Source organism: Ovis aries, chromosome 5 (genome assembly GCF_016772045.2).
Source record: "Ovis aries strain OAR_USU_Benz2616 breed Rambouillet chromosome 5, ARS-UI_Ramb_v3.0, whole genome shotgun sequence".
NCBI lineage: Eukaryota > Metazoa > Chordata > Mammalia > Artiodactyla > Bovidae > Ovis > Ovis aries.
Genome location: NC_056058.1, coordinates 94,568,686 through 94,588,997, shown reverse-complemented (window position 1 = coordinate 94,588,997; position 20,312 = coordinate 94,568,686). Strand labels below are relative to the sequence as shown.

The window sequence follows — 20,312 nt, the reverse complement described above, 5'->3', positions numbered from 1 at the left end:
TGGAAAAGGAAATGGTAACCCACTCCAGTATTCTTGCCTGGAAAATCCCATGGACAGAGAAGCCTGGTAGGCTACAGTCCATGGGGTCGCAAAGAGTTGGACACGACTGAGGGACTTCACTTTCACTTTCACTTTCTGTGTATTTAGGGCTTCCTTAATATCTCAGTGGGTAAAGAACCCACCAGCAGCACAGGAAATCCCAGTTCAATTCCTGGGTCAGGAAGATCCCTCGAGAAGGAACAGGCTCCAGCATTCTTGGGCTTCCTTTGTGGCTCAACTGGTAAAGAATCTGCCTGCAGTGTGGGAGACCTGAGTTCGATCTCTGGTTTAAGAAGATCCCCTGGAGAAGGGAAGGGCTACCCACTCCAGTATTCTAGCTTAGAGAATTCCATAGACTGTATAGTCCATGGGCTTGCAAAGACTGAGCCACTTTCATTTCATTCTGCGTATTTTTGTCACCTCTTCCTAATATCTTCTACTTCTGTTAGGTCCATACCATTTCTGTCCTTTATTGTACCTGTCATTGCATGAAATGTTCCCTTGGTATCTCTAATTTTCTTGAAGAGATCTCTAGTTTTCCCATTCTATTGTTTTCCTCTACTTCTTTGCATTGATCACTAAGGAAGGGTTTTTTATCTTTCCTTGCTATTCTTTGGAACTCTGCATTCAAATAGGTATATCTTTCCTTTTTTCCTTTGCCTTTTGCTTCTCTTCCCTTCTCAGCTATTTATTTGTAAGGCCTCCACAGACAACCATTTTGCCTTTTTGCATTTCTTTTTCTGGGTATGGTCTTTATCACTGCTTTCTTTTTTTTTTATAGGTCATAATATGTAAAAATCCTTTATTGTTGAGGAATAGAGAGAGACATCATATTTGTAGGATGCTACAGAAATTCCAGGGCAATCTGTAGTCAATTGTTACAGGGACTGGGGATGCTCACAAGGCAGTTTCTGCAGCCAGTGGGACAGAGAGAAGGGGTCAAAGCACAAGAGTGTTACAGGGGTGGGGAGAAGGAAGGGAAATAGAAGCCTTTGCATCTAGGGGTGGGTGTCTTCATGATGTAGCCCAGGAGTCCAGGAGAGGAGTGCTCATTCCACACTGGGTGGGTACTTAAAGGTGCCAAAGCTGGGGATGTTTTCTTGGTTTATATCAACAGGAGTGTCTGGCTGGAGGTTCCTCTTGCCCATGGGACCCACAAAGAAGTCATGCATGTCACGTTTCTGGGGAAGTGGCGACTCCTTAGGACCTACGCTGGCCTTGCTCAGCATCTTGAGCAATCCATCCAGGGAGACCACGCGGCTATCATAGAGTCTCCGGAGCAATGATGGGGGCAGCTGGTAGAGATTTGAGTCCTTCCAGATATTCTGTCTCCAGCTGGAACTTTGGCTCTGAACACAGTGTCCAGCCTTTGTCTGGCACTCGCTCTGTGTTTTTTGAACTGGCTCTGGTCTTTTGGAGCTGCTGCAGCGGCTACCACCTGCAAGGTTGCCAGCCCATCATGCCTTGGGACACCCCACCAGCTGGACAAAAGCTGATGATGTCTCTCTTTGCCCAGCCCACAGCTTCCCTTGATCACTGCTTTCTGTACAATGTCACAAACCTCTGTCCGTAATTCTGCAGGTGCTTTATCAGACCTAATCCCTTGAATCCATTTGTCACTTCCACTGTAAAATTGTAGGGATTTTATTTAGGTCATACCTCAGTGGTCTAGCGGTTTTCCTTCCTTTCTTCAATTTAAGTCTGAATTTGCAATAAAGAGTTCATGTTCTGAGCCACAGTCAGCTCCCAATCTTGTTTTTACTGATTGTATAGAGCCTCTCCATCTTTGGCTGCAAAGAATATAATCAATCTGATTTCAGTATTGACCATCTGGTGATGTCCATGCGCAGAGTCTTCCCTTGTGTTGTTGGAAGAGGGTGTTTATGGTGCCTATCATGTGTTAATCCTGTGCTGAGAGTCATGACTACAAAGACAGATAAAGCAGGATGCTGAAGTCAAGGAACTTAACTAGTGAGGAAGACAGGAAACCACCGCAATTTATAACGCAGAGTATGATGGATGCTATCAGTTAGAATTCAGTTTAGACTGTGCGCAATATAAAACAGAGATAACAGTGGCTTCACAAAATAAGCTTCATTTTCTTCTAACATAATAAGAAATGGGATGAAATCAATTCAAGTTTACTGGTGTAACTCAACGGTTCGATTCCTGGATTGGGAAGATCCACTGGAGAAGGGATAGGCTCCCCACTCCAATATTCTTGGGCTTTCCAGGTGGTTCAGCTGGTAAAGAATCTGCCTGCAGTGCAGGGGACCCTGGAGAAGGAAATGGCAACCCACTCCAGTACTCTTGCCTGGAAAACCCCATGGACGGAGGAGGATCTTCCCCACCCAGGGATCAAACCCAGGCCTGGAGAATTCCATGTCCTGGATAGTCCATGGAGTCACAAAGAGTCAGACACAACTGAACGACTTTCACTTTCACTCATTTGCATATTATAGGAGCATTCTAATTTGTTTCCTTACTTCCACTTCTGCTTCTGTCCAGCCCATCTTCTGCTCATTTAGTAATAAGAATAGTTTCTTATTCTTGTTGTTGTTTAGTTGCTAAGTTGTGTCCCAATCTTCTGCTACTCCATGAACTATAACACATCAGGTTCCTCTGTCCACGGGATTTCCCAGGCAAGAATACTATAGTGGCTTGCCATTTCCTTCTCCAGGGAATCTTCCTGACCCAGGCACCGAGCCCATGTCTCTTGCGTCTCCTGCATTGCAGGCTGATTTTTTACTGCTGAGTCACTGAGGAACTTCTAAAAATGTAAATTAAACCGCATCATTCTATTAATTAAAAATCCTCCAAAGACTACCCATTGCACTTAGAATAAAATGCAAATTCATCTCAGTGTAACAGTACTGGGCTAGAGGACTACAAATGCCAAATCCCAATACTATCTCTAGTTTCTAACTGCAGAGAAGATGTCAAAATGGTTCCAGTTGCCAAAAAGATAAATTTTACTATTTAGCAGCTGTGAGCCCAAGAATGAATCCCCTATCCTGCATTTAGTTTTCTTATGTATGATAAGAAAGTTACTTTGATTAACACTAATAACATCCTATGAAGAGCAAAAGTTGTGTAGGTCTGCTGTTAATTGACTTTTAGTACTTTTAGCTGTGTGCCTGTCTATTCCTTCACAAACTAAAAATTAATGATAAAAGGTCAGAGTTTCATCTGTAGGTGATTTTGTTTCATCCAGCTTTTCATTGGAGTAAGCAGATGGTGGTTAGCTCTGGAAACATACTGTAGTATTGTTATATAGCTTGATCCTGAATGTGATATTGGATCTTGAGTTTAAATATTCTTACTGATGCTCATTCAAAGCATATGAGGTGCCAAACAAGTCAGTAAATTTTATTATGTTCTGAAATGCAAACTGCACCTTCTTGAAAAAGTTTATCTCTCTTCATTACTCAGAAGAGAAGTTAATACAAACTGGCTAAATTATCAAAGAAACAGAAGTAGGTGAACTGCTCCTCCATGTCGTCTATGAAGAAATTAGAAGATATTTCAGAATCACTGATTGATTGTTACAAGATTTTGAAAAATTAGCAAGTAAAATAGTGTATCTATTTTATCCATCCAACATATATTTATTTGGTGTTTGTACGCTTTGTACATAAAATATTCATAACATACAACTTTGTGTAATTTATTTTCAATATTCTTATACATTTCAATCTGTGTAAAACACATTGTGCCCCCAAAATCCATATGTATAAAATTCTTCCGGCTCTAAGAATCGCATGTTTTCTCAAACAATAACTCTCATTGGTTCTTTCCTGACTTTTAGTCTCATCATCCGATAAAACACGGCCTTTTCTCCAAAATCCTTACCATCCCTAGAGTTCCTATTTGCCATCATTGGAGATGTAATCGGCAAAGCTGGCTGTACCTAACAAACCTTTGTATCAAGTCCTGTCACTGCTCCAAAGAAGCCATTACAGTGAATAGTTTTATGAGTAGGTTGGCTCCAAAGAAGCTAAACGACACATTATAGTTTATTGTGTCAAAAAGACTGGTGAAAAAGAGACCCCCCAATTTGACTTTCAAATGTAGAGTGAAATCACTCCCCCAGGATTGGTAGTGTGCAAGTTAGGAGTCTTCCAAAGCACTAAGTCATTTTGTTCTAGTTTGTCAGTGACTCATCTCATCCAAAAGGGCCTGAATCAGAGCCAGGAATAATCCCTCATTGATTGATACAACTACTCTCCCTTCAGCCTTTGAAAATGCAAAACTTCTTTTTTAACATTCAGTCATTTGTCAAGAATTATTTAATTTGTGGCAGCCCAAAGATGCTCCCTGATAATATTCCATAGAGTTGGCCTTATTTACTATGTCTGAATTGCTCTAATTTTCTAGTACAATAAAAGCAGTCTGTTGACCCCAAAGGGCCATATATTTTCTGTGAATGCCCTCAATGAAGCACCTTAGCTTATCATGTTAATAAAATTCTTACCTTAGAAATCTGGAGGCGATTATACAAAAGAATATGATAACGAGAGAAACACCAAAGATTCTCACTGGCAAATGCAACTGTAGGAAGATCATCTTTTTCATCCATCCCCTTTTATACAGGAGCTAGGTGGGACTTCAGTGATGGTTCAGTGGCTAAGATTTCAGGGGACCCAGTTTTGATCCCTGGTCAGGGAACCAGATCCCACCTGCTGCAACTAAAAATTCCATATGCCACGACTAAAATCTGGTGCAGCCAAATAAAAATGAATAAATAAACATTCTTTTTAAAAAGAAGAAGCTAGGTGATTGAGGAAAATTGACCTCACTTCAAGTCCAAGTGAACTCTGAGGGATCTAAGCCATTTAGGTCATTCTTGATTCAAGTATGATAATATGACTAAAACCTAAGCTAAAGAGAACATGGGATTCTACTCATATAGTTTACAGTTTAGGAGTGAGTACAAAATAAACTCTTGCAAAAGTAAGTCTCAGGATATTTATTTCATGGCTAGGAGAAGAAAATTCCTGCCTTCCCCCAGACTTATGCAAAATCTGAGGGTCATATATACCATAGCTGGCAGCCTTGATGCAATCATGAGACAAACCAGCCTAAGGACAATTTGAATTTGCAAAGGCATGCAATGAGAGACCACAGAGACACAGGACAGGCACCTCAGTGATGTGATCTATTAATAACTGGGTTAAACTTACCCTAAAGCTCACATTTTCACAGAATTTTTCTAGCTATATATAAGTGAAGAAATCTCTTACTGGTTGAGTCAAGTTTTAGAGCACTAAATTTTTGATAAGCACAAGTCACTGAGACATCTAGACAAAGACTTTAAAAAAGGAACAAAAAGTAAACAAAATATGGGGAGAATGAATGCGAACTAAAGAAGCTTTGCTGCTGCTGCTAAGTCGCTTCAGTCGTGTCCGACTCTGTGCGACCCCGTAGACGGCAGCCCATCAGGCTCCCCCATCCCTGGGATTCTCCAGGCAAGAATACTGGAGTGGGCTTGCCATTTCCTTCTCCAATGCATGAAAGTGAAAAGTGAAAGTGAAGTCGCTCAGTCCTGTCCGACTCTTAGCGACCTCATGGACTGCAGCCCTACCAGGCTCCTCCGTCCATGGGATTTTCCAGGCAAGAGTACTGGAGTGGGGTGCCATTGCCTTCTCCAAAAGAAGCTTTACTGATGTCCTAATGTTAAATAGTACCCCTATGAGGTTACATCTTAAACTCTAAAGATTTCTTGAAAAGGTAAAAGTATAAAATGGTTATTATACTTAATTGTGTGAGCAAAATTAACTTTATAAAGTAATATAGTTTATTCTGAGCCCCCATTCTGCCTCATGGCAGAAAACTTAATTCCAAATAAACTTAGCCATTGCAGGAAGCTACTGAGTGAATCCACTCAAGTGTTTCCTTCCCATTCTCTCCAGAGGGGCATTAAGATTCTGGAGCACTTACATAGCCTCGCAGCACTGACGGAAAGCATTTGGTGCCTGATCATCATCATTTGTCCATGCTGACAGCTACTTGACCAACACCAACCATCCTATCTGTCTTCACAATGGTCATGCCTTCCAACTGGCACGCAGGTCTCAGATCACTGGCCATAGTGCTCTGTTCCATATGCTCTAATCATGAGACCCATTTAGTTTATCCTTTCTCTGCCCTCTCTAAGCATTCCTGTGTCACAGAGAATTCAGAGATGCTTTCCTCTGCTACCCTATGGATACTGGAGAATCAAGAGTGCTAGTGCTGCCTATATAACTGCCTAAAATACAAATCCTCCCTATAAATCTTCTAGTGTTACACCCATGGACGGAGGAGCCTGATAGGCTGCAGTCCATGGGGTGGCTCGGAGTCGGACACGACTGAGCGACTTCACTTTCACTTTTCACTTTCATGCATTGGAGAAGAAAATGGCAACCCACTCCAGTGTTCTTGCTTGGAGAATCCCAGGGACCGGGGAGCCTGGTGGGCTGCTGTCTATGGGGTCGCACAGAGTCAGACACGACTGAAACGACTTAGCAGTGTTACACCAAGCTAGTGCAGGAAATCTTGTTTGCTTCCATTGACTCCTCTCTAAAAATGTGAAAAAAAAACATGTCCTCTTTTCTCAGATTGCCAAGGTTGCCTAGAATATTCTCATAACTAATTTGAAGTGGGAAGGGAGTAGAGAGTTTTATTGGAGATTTACCCCAATGCCAAAGACTCTTAAGCTCCCATAGACTCTCATTTCTTTACCAACCCAAAGATTTTATCTATGGTAGATGAGGTAAACGAAATAGTGGCTCCCCAAATATGTCAATATATTAGACCATGGAACCTGTGAATATGTTACCTTACAAGGCAAAGGGGATTTTTCAAATGTGTTTAAGTTAAGAACTTTGAGATGAAAAGATTATCCAGGATTTTGGATGGGCCAGTGTGCTCACAAGGGTCCTTATAAGAGGAAGACAAGAATCAGAGAGAGATTTAAAGATGCTATTCTGCTTCAGGTTTTGAAGATAGAGGAACAGACCATGAGCAAGAGGATAAGGCTCCAGACACTTGACATGGGAAGGAAAGATCTTCTCCTAGAGATTCCAAATGAAATGCAGCACTGCCAACCCATTTTGGACTTTCACCCTTTATTGTAAGACAGTAAATTTGTTTTGTTCTAAGTCATCAAGTTTGTAGTGATTTGTTACAGCAGAAACAGTAGGGCAATGAGTCCTCAAAAATTCTTCCGAACTTTTCTGATTTATGACCAAAATTTGTGCCTTCTGGTTGTGCTGTGATAGCAGTTCCTGGCAGTAACAAGGCTTTGTATCAGGTAGCCAAATGAGGACAGCTCCCACTGACTACCGTGAATGTGGCCACAAAGGAGGAAAGGAGAGTGCCAATTGGCTGATATCTCACAACAGCATCTCTTCACACCGGGTAACTTAGTGAATAAACTCACGCAAGACAGGTATCCGTGACAGGGACTGTATATGTTTGTTACAATCCACAACTGCATTTCTGTATCATTTTCTACTTATTTAAGGCAAATCCATGCCTTCTCGGTTCTTGAAAAGACCGGAAATGGGGTGCTAAATATTTCTGGATATTGAGCTGCTTGAGAACAAGTAAAACCTTGGAGAGGTATAAGGTCTAATTTACAACCTCAGAAAACAAGACTAAAATGTTCATGAAGATATTTCATATATTCGGACTATAAAGAAAGCTGAGTGCCGAAGAACTGAAGCTTCTGAACTGTGGTGTTGGAGAAGACTCTTGAGAGTCCCTTGGACTGCAAGGAGATCCAATCAGCCCATCCTAAAGGAGATCAGTCCTGACTATTCATTGAAAGGACTGATGCTGAAGCTGAAATTCCAATACTTTGGCCACCTGATGTGAAGAAGTAACTCATTTGAAAAGACCCTGATGCTGGGAAAGATTGAAGGCAAGAGGAGAAGGGGATGACAGAGGATGAGATGGTTGGATGGCATCACTGACTCAATGGACATGAGTTTGAGTAAACTCCATGAGGTAGTGATGGACAGGGAGGCCTGGAGTGCTTCTGTCCATGGGGTTGCAAAGAGTCAGACATGACTAAGCAACTGAACTGAACTGATTTTATATGTTTACACTTTGACTTCTATGGATAACAGTATTTGTAACTTCAAACATTTAATTACCAGTTGGTTTACTGTGGCATCATGGTTTCCAAAAGCAACAAGAGATACTTGGTCTATGTATTCCCAATCAGCATTAGTTAGTCCTAAAAAACCAGTGCCTCATCCAAATTAACATTCTATTTTAAGCTATCAAGCAGATGTTTTATTCTAAAAAATTGTTACTTAAAGCTATAATATAGTTCAAGACCTTCTGCATCAAGGTGATTGTTTAAAAAGCACATTTATGGTTACTATTAAAGATCTACTGACTATACAAAGACCCAGGAATCTGTATGTTAGTGAGTTCTCTAAGTGATACTTAAATATATCCCAGCTTTGAAAGCCCATGGCCAAAATCACAGACAGGCTTGTGTCCCTTGTTCAAAGGATGAGACAATGTTTCCCTCAGACACTGGAGAGAAAAATAAATTTGAATGCCTAACTTAATCTGATGAAATTTATGAATCCTAAAAGCACCATTACTTTTATGGGTAGGTTTAACTGTTTTCACATCTAGATTAATCTCTAAAAAATGTGGGTATTGCATTCCTCACTTGATTAAATTACAAAATGCTCTTTCTCTTCCAGAGTTTATAAAAAGGATAAAGCTAAGCTAGGATTGCAGGGTTTGCTTTTCCTTTCTTAGAATTTCAAATATAAAATGTCCACATTTTTCTCAGTTTGTCCCCATCACAGAGCCAGCCTTAGCAGTGGGGTTCCTCACACTAGCACTAAGTGGCCCCCCTTTTTCAGAGAATGGTGTGCCCTGGCTCTGGGGAGAGTCCTGGCTTTGTCTGGAGTCAGCCTGGGCACAGGCTGCTTGTGATGCAAGCCCTTCCATCAATACAACACTAGCAAAACCATGGAAAGTTTCGAGGTCTCAATCACACACAGGAAATGAAGCTAAACTGTTCATCCTTCCATCATGGCAAGTAGTGGGCAGAACTCATCAGCAGTTCTTGAAAATGCCAGGCCTAGCAAATTATCCCTTGAGGTGAACATTTCCCAGCTTGCCAGGATTTCACTGGCCTCCTTTCTGAGGAAAGCAACAATTATGAGTGCAATTAATTCATTTTTTTTAAGTATCTCTTTCTACTAGCATAAGCACATTGAGGCACGGCAGGCCTCAGAGAATCCTTTCCGATTTGAACTTTTTAATTGACTTACTTTACATTTCTTGTCTCCACTCTTCCATCTCTCACGATACTTTTCATTGATTAACTGTAGATTAAATTCTTTACTTTGTATACGTATGAGGGGAGAAAATCACTTAGTCTTCTGAATTCGTCTTCTGAAACTGGGTCTTTGACAATGCAGCATTCATTAAACAAAGCAATGAGCTACTGTGGTGGTTTGATTTTGTGTTGTTTCTGGTAATACCTAGAACTGTATCTCAAGGTCTTTAAAATGCAAAGATAAAGGTCATGCTCAACCTGGCATAACGCAGGCTGGTCCTCTGCTCCTAGCTGTCCTCAGCAGACACTTCCTCCCTAGATGTTACTCACATTCTTGTCTTCACAACTTAGCCTCACCAACACTGCTGTGTGAAAGGCTCCGTGAGATGTCTTGTTTCTGTTCTACAAACTCCAATCCTGTATTTTCTACTCATTATTCTACCAGGTAGCAAAGCCAATATCACCCCAAACACAACAATCTAAATGCTCACCACTATCCCCTCAACACCCCCAAATAGTCATTGCTTCCATGTAAAATCCTAGACTTCAACATTCAACAGGAATGTGAGAGTCATGGATACAAGCCACATATGTGAGTTAAGTATGTAATTTTAAATATTATATTGAATATATACACATTGAGGTAAAAATAAATAAGTAAAATTAATTTTCATAATATATGTGTAATAATATATAATTAATAATACATCTTTTTAACTGTATCAAAAGTATTATTGTTATTTTAATATGTCATCAGTATAAAATTATTAACGAGATGCTTTACATTGTTTTGTTCATATTAAGTCTTCAAAATCTGATGTGTGTTTTATCCTTGGAGCATATCTTATTATGACTAGTGGCTATCATATTGGACAGCACAGTTGTAGACTCATTAAACTGTGATTAAAGGTTATTCTCTTCTCAAGGCTCATTCAAAGCAGCCTCTCTTTCCAGTTTTAGTATCTGTTCCTACCCAAACATCCAATGCTTCACTTAGAGTTCTGCCATCAGCACTTCCTGATCATTCTCACTTTTTGTCTTTGTTGGTGCCACTCTGTATACATAGAATCCCATTCCTCTTCTCTGCCCTTCAAAGTCTTACTCACATTTCATGGTCTCTCTGCTTCCAAAATATGTATTTCCAAAATATATATTTCTGTTAGGTAACATGAAATTCATATTCTCATAAATAGCCCTTCAGGTTTCTATTTTCCTCTATGTTTCCTGCAAACTGTCATTTTTACCTATTCCTTCAGTTCAGTTCAGTTCTGTTCAGTCGCTCAGTCGTGTCTGACTCTTTGGTACCCCAAAGACTGCAGCATGCCAGGCCTCCCTGTCCATCACCACTTCCCGGAGTTTACGAAAACTCTTGTCCATCGCATTGGTGATGCTATCCAATCATCTCATCCTCTGTCGCCCCCTTCTCCTCCTGCCTTCAATCTTTCCCAGCATCAGGATCTTTTCTAATGAGTCAGTTCTTCACATCAGGTGGGCAAATACCTTTATACCTTGGTAACTAGGAGCTTCCTTAGCATGATAGGTAGCTCTGCACAAGTAGGAGATCAGTCTGGTCCTGTTTATATTTTAGTGGCTGAAGCACAGAAACAAATTCAGTAGCTACTGCAAGAAAATAATTCAGGGATCAGAAGCTCTATTACTGTTAGATAGCAGTCATTTATAACACAGGCATCTGCTGACTCCTTGACAGATGATTTATTGGCCACTGAGTCTTTCAATCCTGAACTCAACCACCTATTCGATCAGTAATTAATTATTGAGGTCTTTTTCTCTTTGATGCACGAGCTTCATCATCTGGGTATTGAGTAAACATTCACATTTGCTATGAACATCTAATTGTTTCCTCCCTGTTCCAAAATCCTCCAAACCCCCCAAATGTCTTAAAATATTCTATCAAAAGTTTTTATCCAAAAATTAAAAAAATAATTTTAAAAGCAACTTTTTCCAAAGATTGAAAGACCATGCCAGATTATTTCTTAATCAATTGAATAACAACTCTTTACTCAAAGAAAAAACACAGAAAATGGGCATTTTAAAATAAGTAATTAACCTCCAATTAAAATAAATAAATTCATGTTTTTAAATAAATAAAAATAAAAATAAACTAATTAAATATTTTAAAACATAAAATAAGTGAGCTTCAAATTAAATAATCATATTCTCTTTTATGAAAACACAAAACATAGGTATGTGACTTGTTAATATAAACATTGAAGCCTTTTATTTCCCCTAAAGCATCACAAATATACTCTGTCAATACCACAGTATTAAAACATTGTTCAATTTCCTTATGTCTTTTGGTCAAATTTCATCTGTGGACAGTAATAGAATGCAATACCCCCAAAAAAACAAACTATAAATTATGTGGATGATATTTTCTTTGAGAATTTATAACAGTTATACAGTAGAATTCCATGTCTCAATATGATTTATCTTAAGAATTATGGAACTATAGGACAAATAACATAGATGATCATGTCTGTGTGTGTGTGTGTGTGTCTGTGTGTGTGTCTGTGTGTCTGTGTGTGGCTTAGTCATGTCCAACTCTTTGCAACCCCACAGAGTACCAGAGGTCAAATGAAGATCCACTACCATGAAATATATCCAAAGCTTTAGATATTGTGACTATACAATAAGGAAAGTTCTTGTCACAGTTTCCAATCTGTAAAAGACCTCTCAAAACATAAAAATATAGCTTATTTAAAGTTAAGCAAATGTATAAAATTACAGCCAGATGATTACAAAGCCATATTTGGTTTGTAATGGCACAGAAAGAATCCTGCCCAGAATTGTATAAAAGAAAGCATTACACGGAAACAGATTAAATGTCCAAGCTGGCGACTGGTTAGACAAACATACAGTGAACACATACATTCATTAAAAAGAATGTGGAATACCTATGTGTCCTGACATGAAGAAATTGCTACTACATATGACTGAATAGGAAAAATTTAGAAAACAACATATCAGCATAATTTCACGGATGTGAAATTGATTCTGTAGTTGGTACAAACTTCACAGTCAAAAGCATAATCTATACAAGTGTATAACTTTTTTTTCCTTTATTTCTGAGTTTTCAAAGCCCCATTTCCTCTCAGTAGTATAAAACTTAAATTTGCCAATTCATGTTAAACTCAGTTATTTTCCATTTAAAATTTATCTGGGGAGGGGTACTACGAACAAAGCTAGTAGAGGTGATGGACTTCCCGTTGAGCTATTTCAAATCCTGAAAGATGATGCTGTGAACGTGCTGCCCTCAATATGCCAGCAAATTTGGAAAACTCAGCAGTGGCCACAGGATTGGAAGAGGTCAGTTTTCATTCCAATCCCAAAGAAAGGCAATGCCAAAGAAGGCTCAAACTACTGCACAATTGCACTCATCTCACACGCTAGTAAAGTAATGCTCAAAAGTCTCCAAGCCAGATTTCAGCAATACGTGAACCGTGAACTTCCAAGGTTCAAGCTGATTTTAGAAAAGGCAGAGGAACCAGAGATGAAAAAGCCAACATCTGCTGGATCATGGAAAAAGCAAGAGAGTTCCAGAAAAATATTTACTTCTGATTTATCAACTATGCCAAAGCCTTTGTCTGTGTGGATCACAATAAACTGTGGAAAATTCTGAAAGAGATGGGAATACCAGATCACCTGACCTGCCTCTTGAGAAATCAGTATGTGGGTCAGGAAGCAACAGTTAGAACTGGACATGGAACAACAAACTGGTTCCAAATAGGAAAAGGAGTACATCAAGGCTGTATATTGTCACCCTGCTTATTTAACTTCTAGGCAGACTACATCATAAGAAACACTGGGCTGGAAGAAGCACAAGCTGAATCATGATTGCCAGGAGAAATATCAAAGCCTCAGATATGCAGATGACACCACCCTTATGGCAGAAAGTGAAGAGGAACTAAAAGCCTCTTGATGAAAGTGAAAGAGGAGAGTGAAAAAGTTGGCTTAAAGCTCAACATTCAGAGAACTAAGATCATGGCATCTGATCCCATCACTTCATGGGAAATAGATGGGAAACAGTGAAAACAATGTCAGAGTTTATTTTGGGGGGGCTCCAAAATCGCTGCAGATGGTGATTACAGCCATGAAAGTAAAAGACGCTTACTCCTTGGAAGGATAGTTATGACCAATTTAGATAGCATATTCAAAAGCAGAGATATTACTTTGCCAACAAAGGTCCATCTAGTCCAGGCTATGATTTTTCCAGTAGTCATGTATGGGTGTGAGAGTTGGACTGTGAAGAAAGCTGAGTGGTGAAGAATTGATGCTTTTGAACTGTGGTGTTGGAGAAGACTCTTGAGAGTCCCTTGGACTGCAAAGAGATCCAACTAGCCCATCGTAAAGGAGATTAGTCCTGGATGTTCATTGGAAGGACTGATGCTAGGCTGAAACTCCAATACTTTGGCCACCTCATGAGAAGAGTTCTCATTGGAAAAGACCGTGATGCTGGGAGAGATTGGGGGCAGGAGGAGAAGGGGATGACAGAAGATGAGAAGGCTGGATGACATCACCGACTCGATGGACATGAGTTTGAGTGAACTCTGGGAGTTGGTGATGGACAGGGAGGCCTGGCGTGCTGCAATTCATGGGGCTGCAAAGAGTTGGACACGACTGAGCGACTGAACTGAAATGAACTGAACTGAACAGAATATATTCAATTACTTCAGCAATCAAAAATTCCCACTTCCCCTCTCCCGCTCATCACTCCATCTTTACGTTTCCTTTTGCTGTGGGTGATCTAAGCTCTCAGAGAGCTTCTTTGCCATCCTCAGACTAGAGTGAGTTGTGTGTACCATCAGGATAGTTCAGTTCAGTTCAGGTCAGTTGCTCAGTCATGTCTGACTCTTTGCGACCCCATGAATCGCAGCATGCCAGGCCTCCCTGTTCATCACCATCTCCCGGAGTTCACTCAGACTCACATCCATCAAGTCTGTGATGCCATCCAGCCATCTCATCGTCGGTCGTCCCCTTCTCCTCCTGCCCCCAATCCCTCCCAGCATCAGAGTCTTTTCCAACGAGTCAACTCTTCACATGAGGTGTCCAAAGTACTCGAGTTTCAGCTTTAGCATCATTCCTTCCAAAGAAATCCCAGGGCTGATCTCCTTCAGAATGGACTGGTTGGATCTCCTTGCTGTCCAAGGGACTCTCAAGAGTCTTCTCCAACACCACAGTTCAAAAGCATCAATTCTTTGCTGCCCAGTCTTCTTCACAGTCCAACTCTCACATCCATACATGACCACAGAAAAAAACCATAGCCTTGACTAGACGGACCTTAGTCGGCAAAGTAATGTCTCTGCTTTTGAATATACTATCTAGGTTGGTCATAACTTTTCTTCCAAGGAGTAAGCGTCTTTTAATTTCATGGCTGCAGTCACCATCTGCAGTGATTTTGGAGCCCAAAACAATAAAGGGCACTGACACTGTTTCCACTGTTCCCCATCTATTTCCCGTGAAGTGATGGGACCAGATGCCATGATCTTCATTTTGTGAATGTTCAGCTTTAAGCCAACTTTTCGCTCTCCTCTTTCACTTTCATCAAGAGACTTTTTAGCTCCTCTTCACTTTCTGCCATAAGGGTGGTGTCATCTGCATATCTGAGGTTATTGATATTTCTCCCAGCAATCTTGATTCCAGCTTGTGTTTCTTCCAGTCCAGCGTTTCTCATGATGTACTCTGCATAGAAGTTAAATAAGCAGGGTGACAATATACAGCTTTGACGGACTCCTTTTCCTATTTGGAACCAGTCTGTTGTTCCACATCCAGTTCTAACTGTTGCTTCCTGACCTGCATACAGATTTCTCAAGAGGCAGGTCAGGTAGTCTGGTATTCCCATCTCTTTCAGAATTTTCCACAGTTGATTGTGATCCACACAGTCAAAGGCTTTGGCATAGTCAATAAAGCAGAAATAGATGTTTTTCTGGAACTCTTCCTTCTTCCATGATCCAGCAGATGTTGGCAATTTGATCTCTGGTTCCTCTGCCTTTTCTAAAACCAGCTTGAACATCAGGGATTTTACAGTTCACATATTGCTGAAGCCTAGCTTGGAGAATTTTGAGCATTACTTTACTAGCATGTGAGATGAGTGCAATGGTGGTTTGAGCATTCTTTGGCATTGCAATTCTTTGGAATTGGAATGAAAACTGACTTTTCCAGTCCTGTGGCCACTGCTGAGTTTTCCAAATTGGCTGAAATATTGAGTACAGCACTTTCACAGCATCATCTTTCAGGATTTGAAAGAGCTCAACTGGAATTCCATCACCTCCACCAGCTTTGTTCACAGTGATGCTTGCTAAGGCCCACTTGACTTCGCTTTCCAAGATGTCTGGCTCTAGATGAGTGATCACATCATCATGATTATCTGGGTTGTAAAGATCTTTTTTGTATAGTTCTTCCGTGTATTCTTGCCACCTCTTCCTAATATCTTCTGCTTCTGTTAGGTCCAGACCATTTCTGTCCTTTATCGAGCCCATCTTTGCATGAAGTGTTCCCTTGGTATCTCTAATTTTCTTGGAGAGATCTCTAGTCTTTCCCGTTCTGTTGTGTTCCTCTATTTCTTTGCATTGATCGCTGAAGAAGGCTTTCTTATCTCTTCTTGCTATTCTTTGGAACTCTGCATTCAGATGCTTATAACTTTCCTTTTCTCCTTTGCTTTTCGCCTCTCTTCTTTTCACAGTTTTTTGTAAGGCCTCCCCAGACAGCCATTTTGCTTTTTTGCATTTCTTTTCCATGGGGATGGTCTTGATCCCTGTCTCCTGTACAATGTCACGAACCTCATTCCATAGTTCATCAGGCACTCTATCTATCAGATTAAGGCCCTTAAATCTATTTCTCACTTCCACTGTATAATTATAAGGGATTTGATTTAGGTCATACCTGAATGGTCTAGTGGTTTTCCCTACTTTCTTCAATTTAAGTCTGAATTTGGCAATAAGGAGTTCATGATCTGAGCCACAGTCAGCTCCTGGTCTTGTTTTTGTTGACTGTATAGAGCCTCTCCATCTTTGGCTGCATAGAATACAATCAATCTGATTTCGGTGTTGACCATCCGGTGATGTCCATGTGTAAAGTTCTCTTGTGTTGTTGGAAGAGGGTGTTTGCTATGACCAGTGCATTTTCTTGGCAAAACTCTATTAGTTTTTGCCCTGCTTCATTCCGCATTCCGAGGCCAAATTTGCCTGTTATTCCAGGTGTTTCTTGACTTCCTACTTTGCATTCCAGTCCCCTATAATGAAAAGGACATCTTTTTTGGGTGTTAGTTCTAAAAGGTTTTGTAGGTCTTCATAAAACCATTCAACTTCAGCTTCTTCAGTGTTACTGGTTGGGGCATAGACTTGGATCACTGTGATATTGAATGGTTTGCCTTAGAGACGAACAGAGATCATTCTGTCATTTTCGAGATTGCATCCAAGTACTGCATTTTGGACTCTTTTGTTGACCATGGTGGCTACTCCATTTCTTCTGAGGGATTCCTGCCGCAGTAGTAGGTATAATGGTCATCTGAGTTAAATTCACCCATTCCAGTCCATTTTAGTTCATGATTCCTAGAATGTCGACGTTCACTCTTGCCATCTCTTGTTTGACCACTTCCAATTTGCCTTAATTCATGGACCTGACATTCCAGGTTCCTATGCAATATTGCTCTTTACAGCATCAGATCTTGCTTCTATCACCAGTCACATCCACAACTGGGTATTGTTTTTGCTTTGGCTCCATCCCTTCATTCTTTCTGGAGTTATTTCTCCACTGATCTCCAGTAGCATATTGGGCACCTACTGACCTGGGGAGTTCCTCTTTCGGTATCCTATCATTTTGCCTTTTCATACTGTTCATGGGGTTCTCAAGGCAAGAATACTGAAGTGGCTTGCCATTCCCTTCTCCAGTGGACCACGCTCTGTCAGGATAAGCATCTGTCTATTCTGGCTTCTACTGATGTGTACAGCCCACACCAGCCTTCACTCTCCCACACACTGTCCTGTCTCATCATTTTCTCTGCCTTCTAGGCACCAGGTCTGCCCCTTCCTTATTCTTACCATGAGACCTCTCCAGGACTGTGGAATCCTGGTCACTTCTACATGCCTCTTGGGAACATGTGATACACTTGATTTCCTCTCATATTTAGGGGGGTGGAAGGGTAGAGTGCTCCCAAAGTAGCTCTCAAGCCACTGACAAGACAGCTCATTCAGTCACTGATACTAGTTATCATGCTGGATGCAAAGATGCTGCACAAAAGTGGCAGGTTCCACTAGCTTCATGAAAAGCTAGATAATTGTTTCTCTGCTATTGTATCTCCCCTCTCTGCTACCACACAGAGCACCTTCCCCATAGTACTCAGCTGTGGGTGGACAAGTTGCTAGGTCTCTGCTCAAAGAACCAATGCCATCTTAATTCTCTGCTTTTTACTACAGCTGATTCCTTCATCTCTTATAGGAGAGGATATGGATAAAATACTCTTTTTCCTCTTTGTAATAAGCAGAGAACCTGGGTTTAAGGCTGAGAAGCTGGCTTTTGAGTGATATTCAAAACTCTTTAAAAAGACAGCATCTGAAGATGGGCCATGCCACCAAATGAAGTTTCATGGTAAATATTTTTCCAAAATATCATGATCCTTGTACCTACACTCTGCTATGTTTGAATGGATAACCAACAAGATCCTACTGTATAGCACTGGGAACTCTGCTCAATGTTATAGGACAGCCTAGATGTGAGGGGAGTTTGGGAGAGAATGGATACATGTATATGTTTGGCTGAGTCCCTTTGCTGTCTGCCTAAAACTATCACAACTATTAACATTGTTAATTGGCTATACTCTGATATAAAATAAAAAGTTCTTAAAAATTTATGGTCATTATCTATCACTGCCATATACACAAAAGGAGAAAAGAAGCATTTAGCTAACTCTTCTCCTATGTTCATCTAAGAATGAATATTCGGATTCTGTAGGCTGTTGACATTATTTGAAATCTCACTCAATTAAATCATTGTGGGGTTTTATGGTTTTCCACTTCATATTATTGAAGTACCAGAAGTCACAGAACTTTGTGGCTAGAGGTCAAAACACTGGCAACAGAGAGATGTAGGTGTTAATGTTGTCTGTACCAAATATAATAATGGCTTGGTCTTGGACAAACATCCTCCAAATCATTTTAAAATTCTATAATAAAATAAATGTAAAGCACTAAATATGCAGACAATAGAAGATTCTCAATGAAAATTAGCTACTGGGCTGAGAACTTTAAGACCAACAACTACTTGCTCCCATCAACTCTCCTCTGAGTATCATTATGGGGCTACCTTCTACCAGAATTGTGATGTTTCTTGAAAATAGCAAAGGGCCCTTTTATACTCTACCCTTGCAGGAAACCATGGAAATAAATCCCTAACACTACCTGGTCAGATGGATTTGGTCTGGTCCTGAATTTGAGCAAATTACTTAACATTTTTGAAACTTATCAGCAAAATAGGAATACAATTACCTGTATTCAAGAGTATACCAGAAACAATCTATAAATAGTACAATGCTAACCTAAAGAAGATGCACCAAGATGGATGAAACTGGAGCCGATTATACAGAGTGAAGTAAGCCAGAAAAACACCAATACAGTATACTAACACATATATATGGAATTTAGGAAGATGGCAATGACGACCCTGTATGCAAGACAGGGAAAGAGACACAGATGTATAACGGACTTTTGGACTCAGAGAGGGAGAGGTGGGATGATTTGGGAGAATGACATTCTAACATGTATACTATCATGTGAATTGAATCGCCAGTCTATGTCTGACGCAGGATGCAGCATGCTTGGGGCTGGTGCATGGGGATGACCCAGAAAGTTGTTATGGGGAGGGAGGTGGGAGGGGGTTCAAGTTTGGGAATGCATGTAAGAAATAAAGATTTTAAAATTTAAAAATAAAAACTAAAATTAAAAAAAAAAAAAAAAAAAAAAAGAAGATGCACCAGCTTTATTTTATAGAAAATGCACCATGTTATTTCTTCACGAGCATTATGAAATGTGGGTCTCTTAATTCTCTGATCTTAGTGCTACTGTTTCTAAATTTTCTAGGTATTATAATAAATAAAAAGTATTTAATCTTCTCAATCACATGGGGGAATATATTCCCCAATCTAAACATGTACTGACAAGTAGTATGGAATAGAGCTACCACTCACACACACACAAATAGTCTAAAAATAAGGAAACATGAGACGCGATTGATATGTCAAAACTCATCAACTGCTTTACAACATTCAAATAATGTAAGTTCTTAAGTGCTTTCCATAGTATTTTTCTTGGGTTTTAAGGTAGCATTAAACAGAAGTTGTCCATTGTTTCCATCTGAAACAATAATAAAGAAGACGATTATTAACTTTCTATAGCATGAAATACTATCTTAGCAGCAAAGACTGTAAAGGGTTGCTTTACTATCTTAGCAGCAAAGACTGTAAAGGGTTGCTTTACTATCTTAGCAGCAAAGACTGTAAAGGGTTGCTTTTCAACATGAACATTGTCTTATAAAATCAACATAACAATGAAAGAATTGCATTTTTAAGATCACTAAGTAAACCATTATTTGAACCAGTGCTAAGTGTATTTTATGAATACGCTTTAGGTAAACTGGCAGCCTCAAAGAGCAGTTTATGACAACCAGCCAATTCAATTCCTTTTTTAAGGCAGCTGTGTATTTTCTCTAATACAAAGTGGGCTGTTTCAACCTTTTAATTTATTCTGAATCTTGGCTTTGATGAAGGTTTATACTGGCAGGAAACCAAGCTGCATTTTTAGGATGTGTTTTAATGTATCTATTCTCTGCCTTTAATCAGAAATATAGTTGCTATGGCAAGAAAAATGGTACAACCTCCATTTTTTTAAATCTTTTTGATACTTGCTCTTACTGGAAAATTTTAATTAATATATTCAGCATCAGGAAGTATTATAATTTAATTTACTTC

At 39.9% G+C, this 20,312-nt stretch overlaps 1 protein-coding gene across 1 annotated transcript; it reads right to left on the bottom strand.

Annotated features, from left to right (window-relative positions):
- Window positions 1-824: 824 nt before the first annotated feature.
- LOC121819705 (tachykinin-3-like) lies at window positions 825-3,536 on the bottom strand. Its single transcript, XM_042250836.1, has 2 exons — window positions 3,491-3,536; window positions 825-1,477 (listed from the first exon to the last, which is right to left on the bottom strand). The coding sequence occupies exons 1-2, from the start codon at window positions 3,534-3,536 to the stop codon at window positions 1,089-1,091; spliced, it is 435 nt and encodes a 144-aa protein (XP_042106770.1). The 3' UTR covers window positions 825-1,088.
- Window positions 3,537-20,312: the final 16,776 nt, after the last annotated feature.

What these genes read in the sequence shown, in the direction of transcription:
- LOC121819705 (XM_042250836.1), bottom strand. Translation starts at nt 3,536, where the DNA reads ATGGAGGAGCAGTTCACCTACTTCTGTTTCTTTGATAATTTAGCCA. An exon ending in TTTCTTTGATAATTTAGCCA is followed by an intron (nt 1,478 to 3,490) that starts GTTTGTATTAAC and finishes GCAACCTTGCAG; the next exon opens with GTGGTAGCCGCTGCAGCAGC.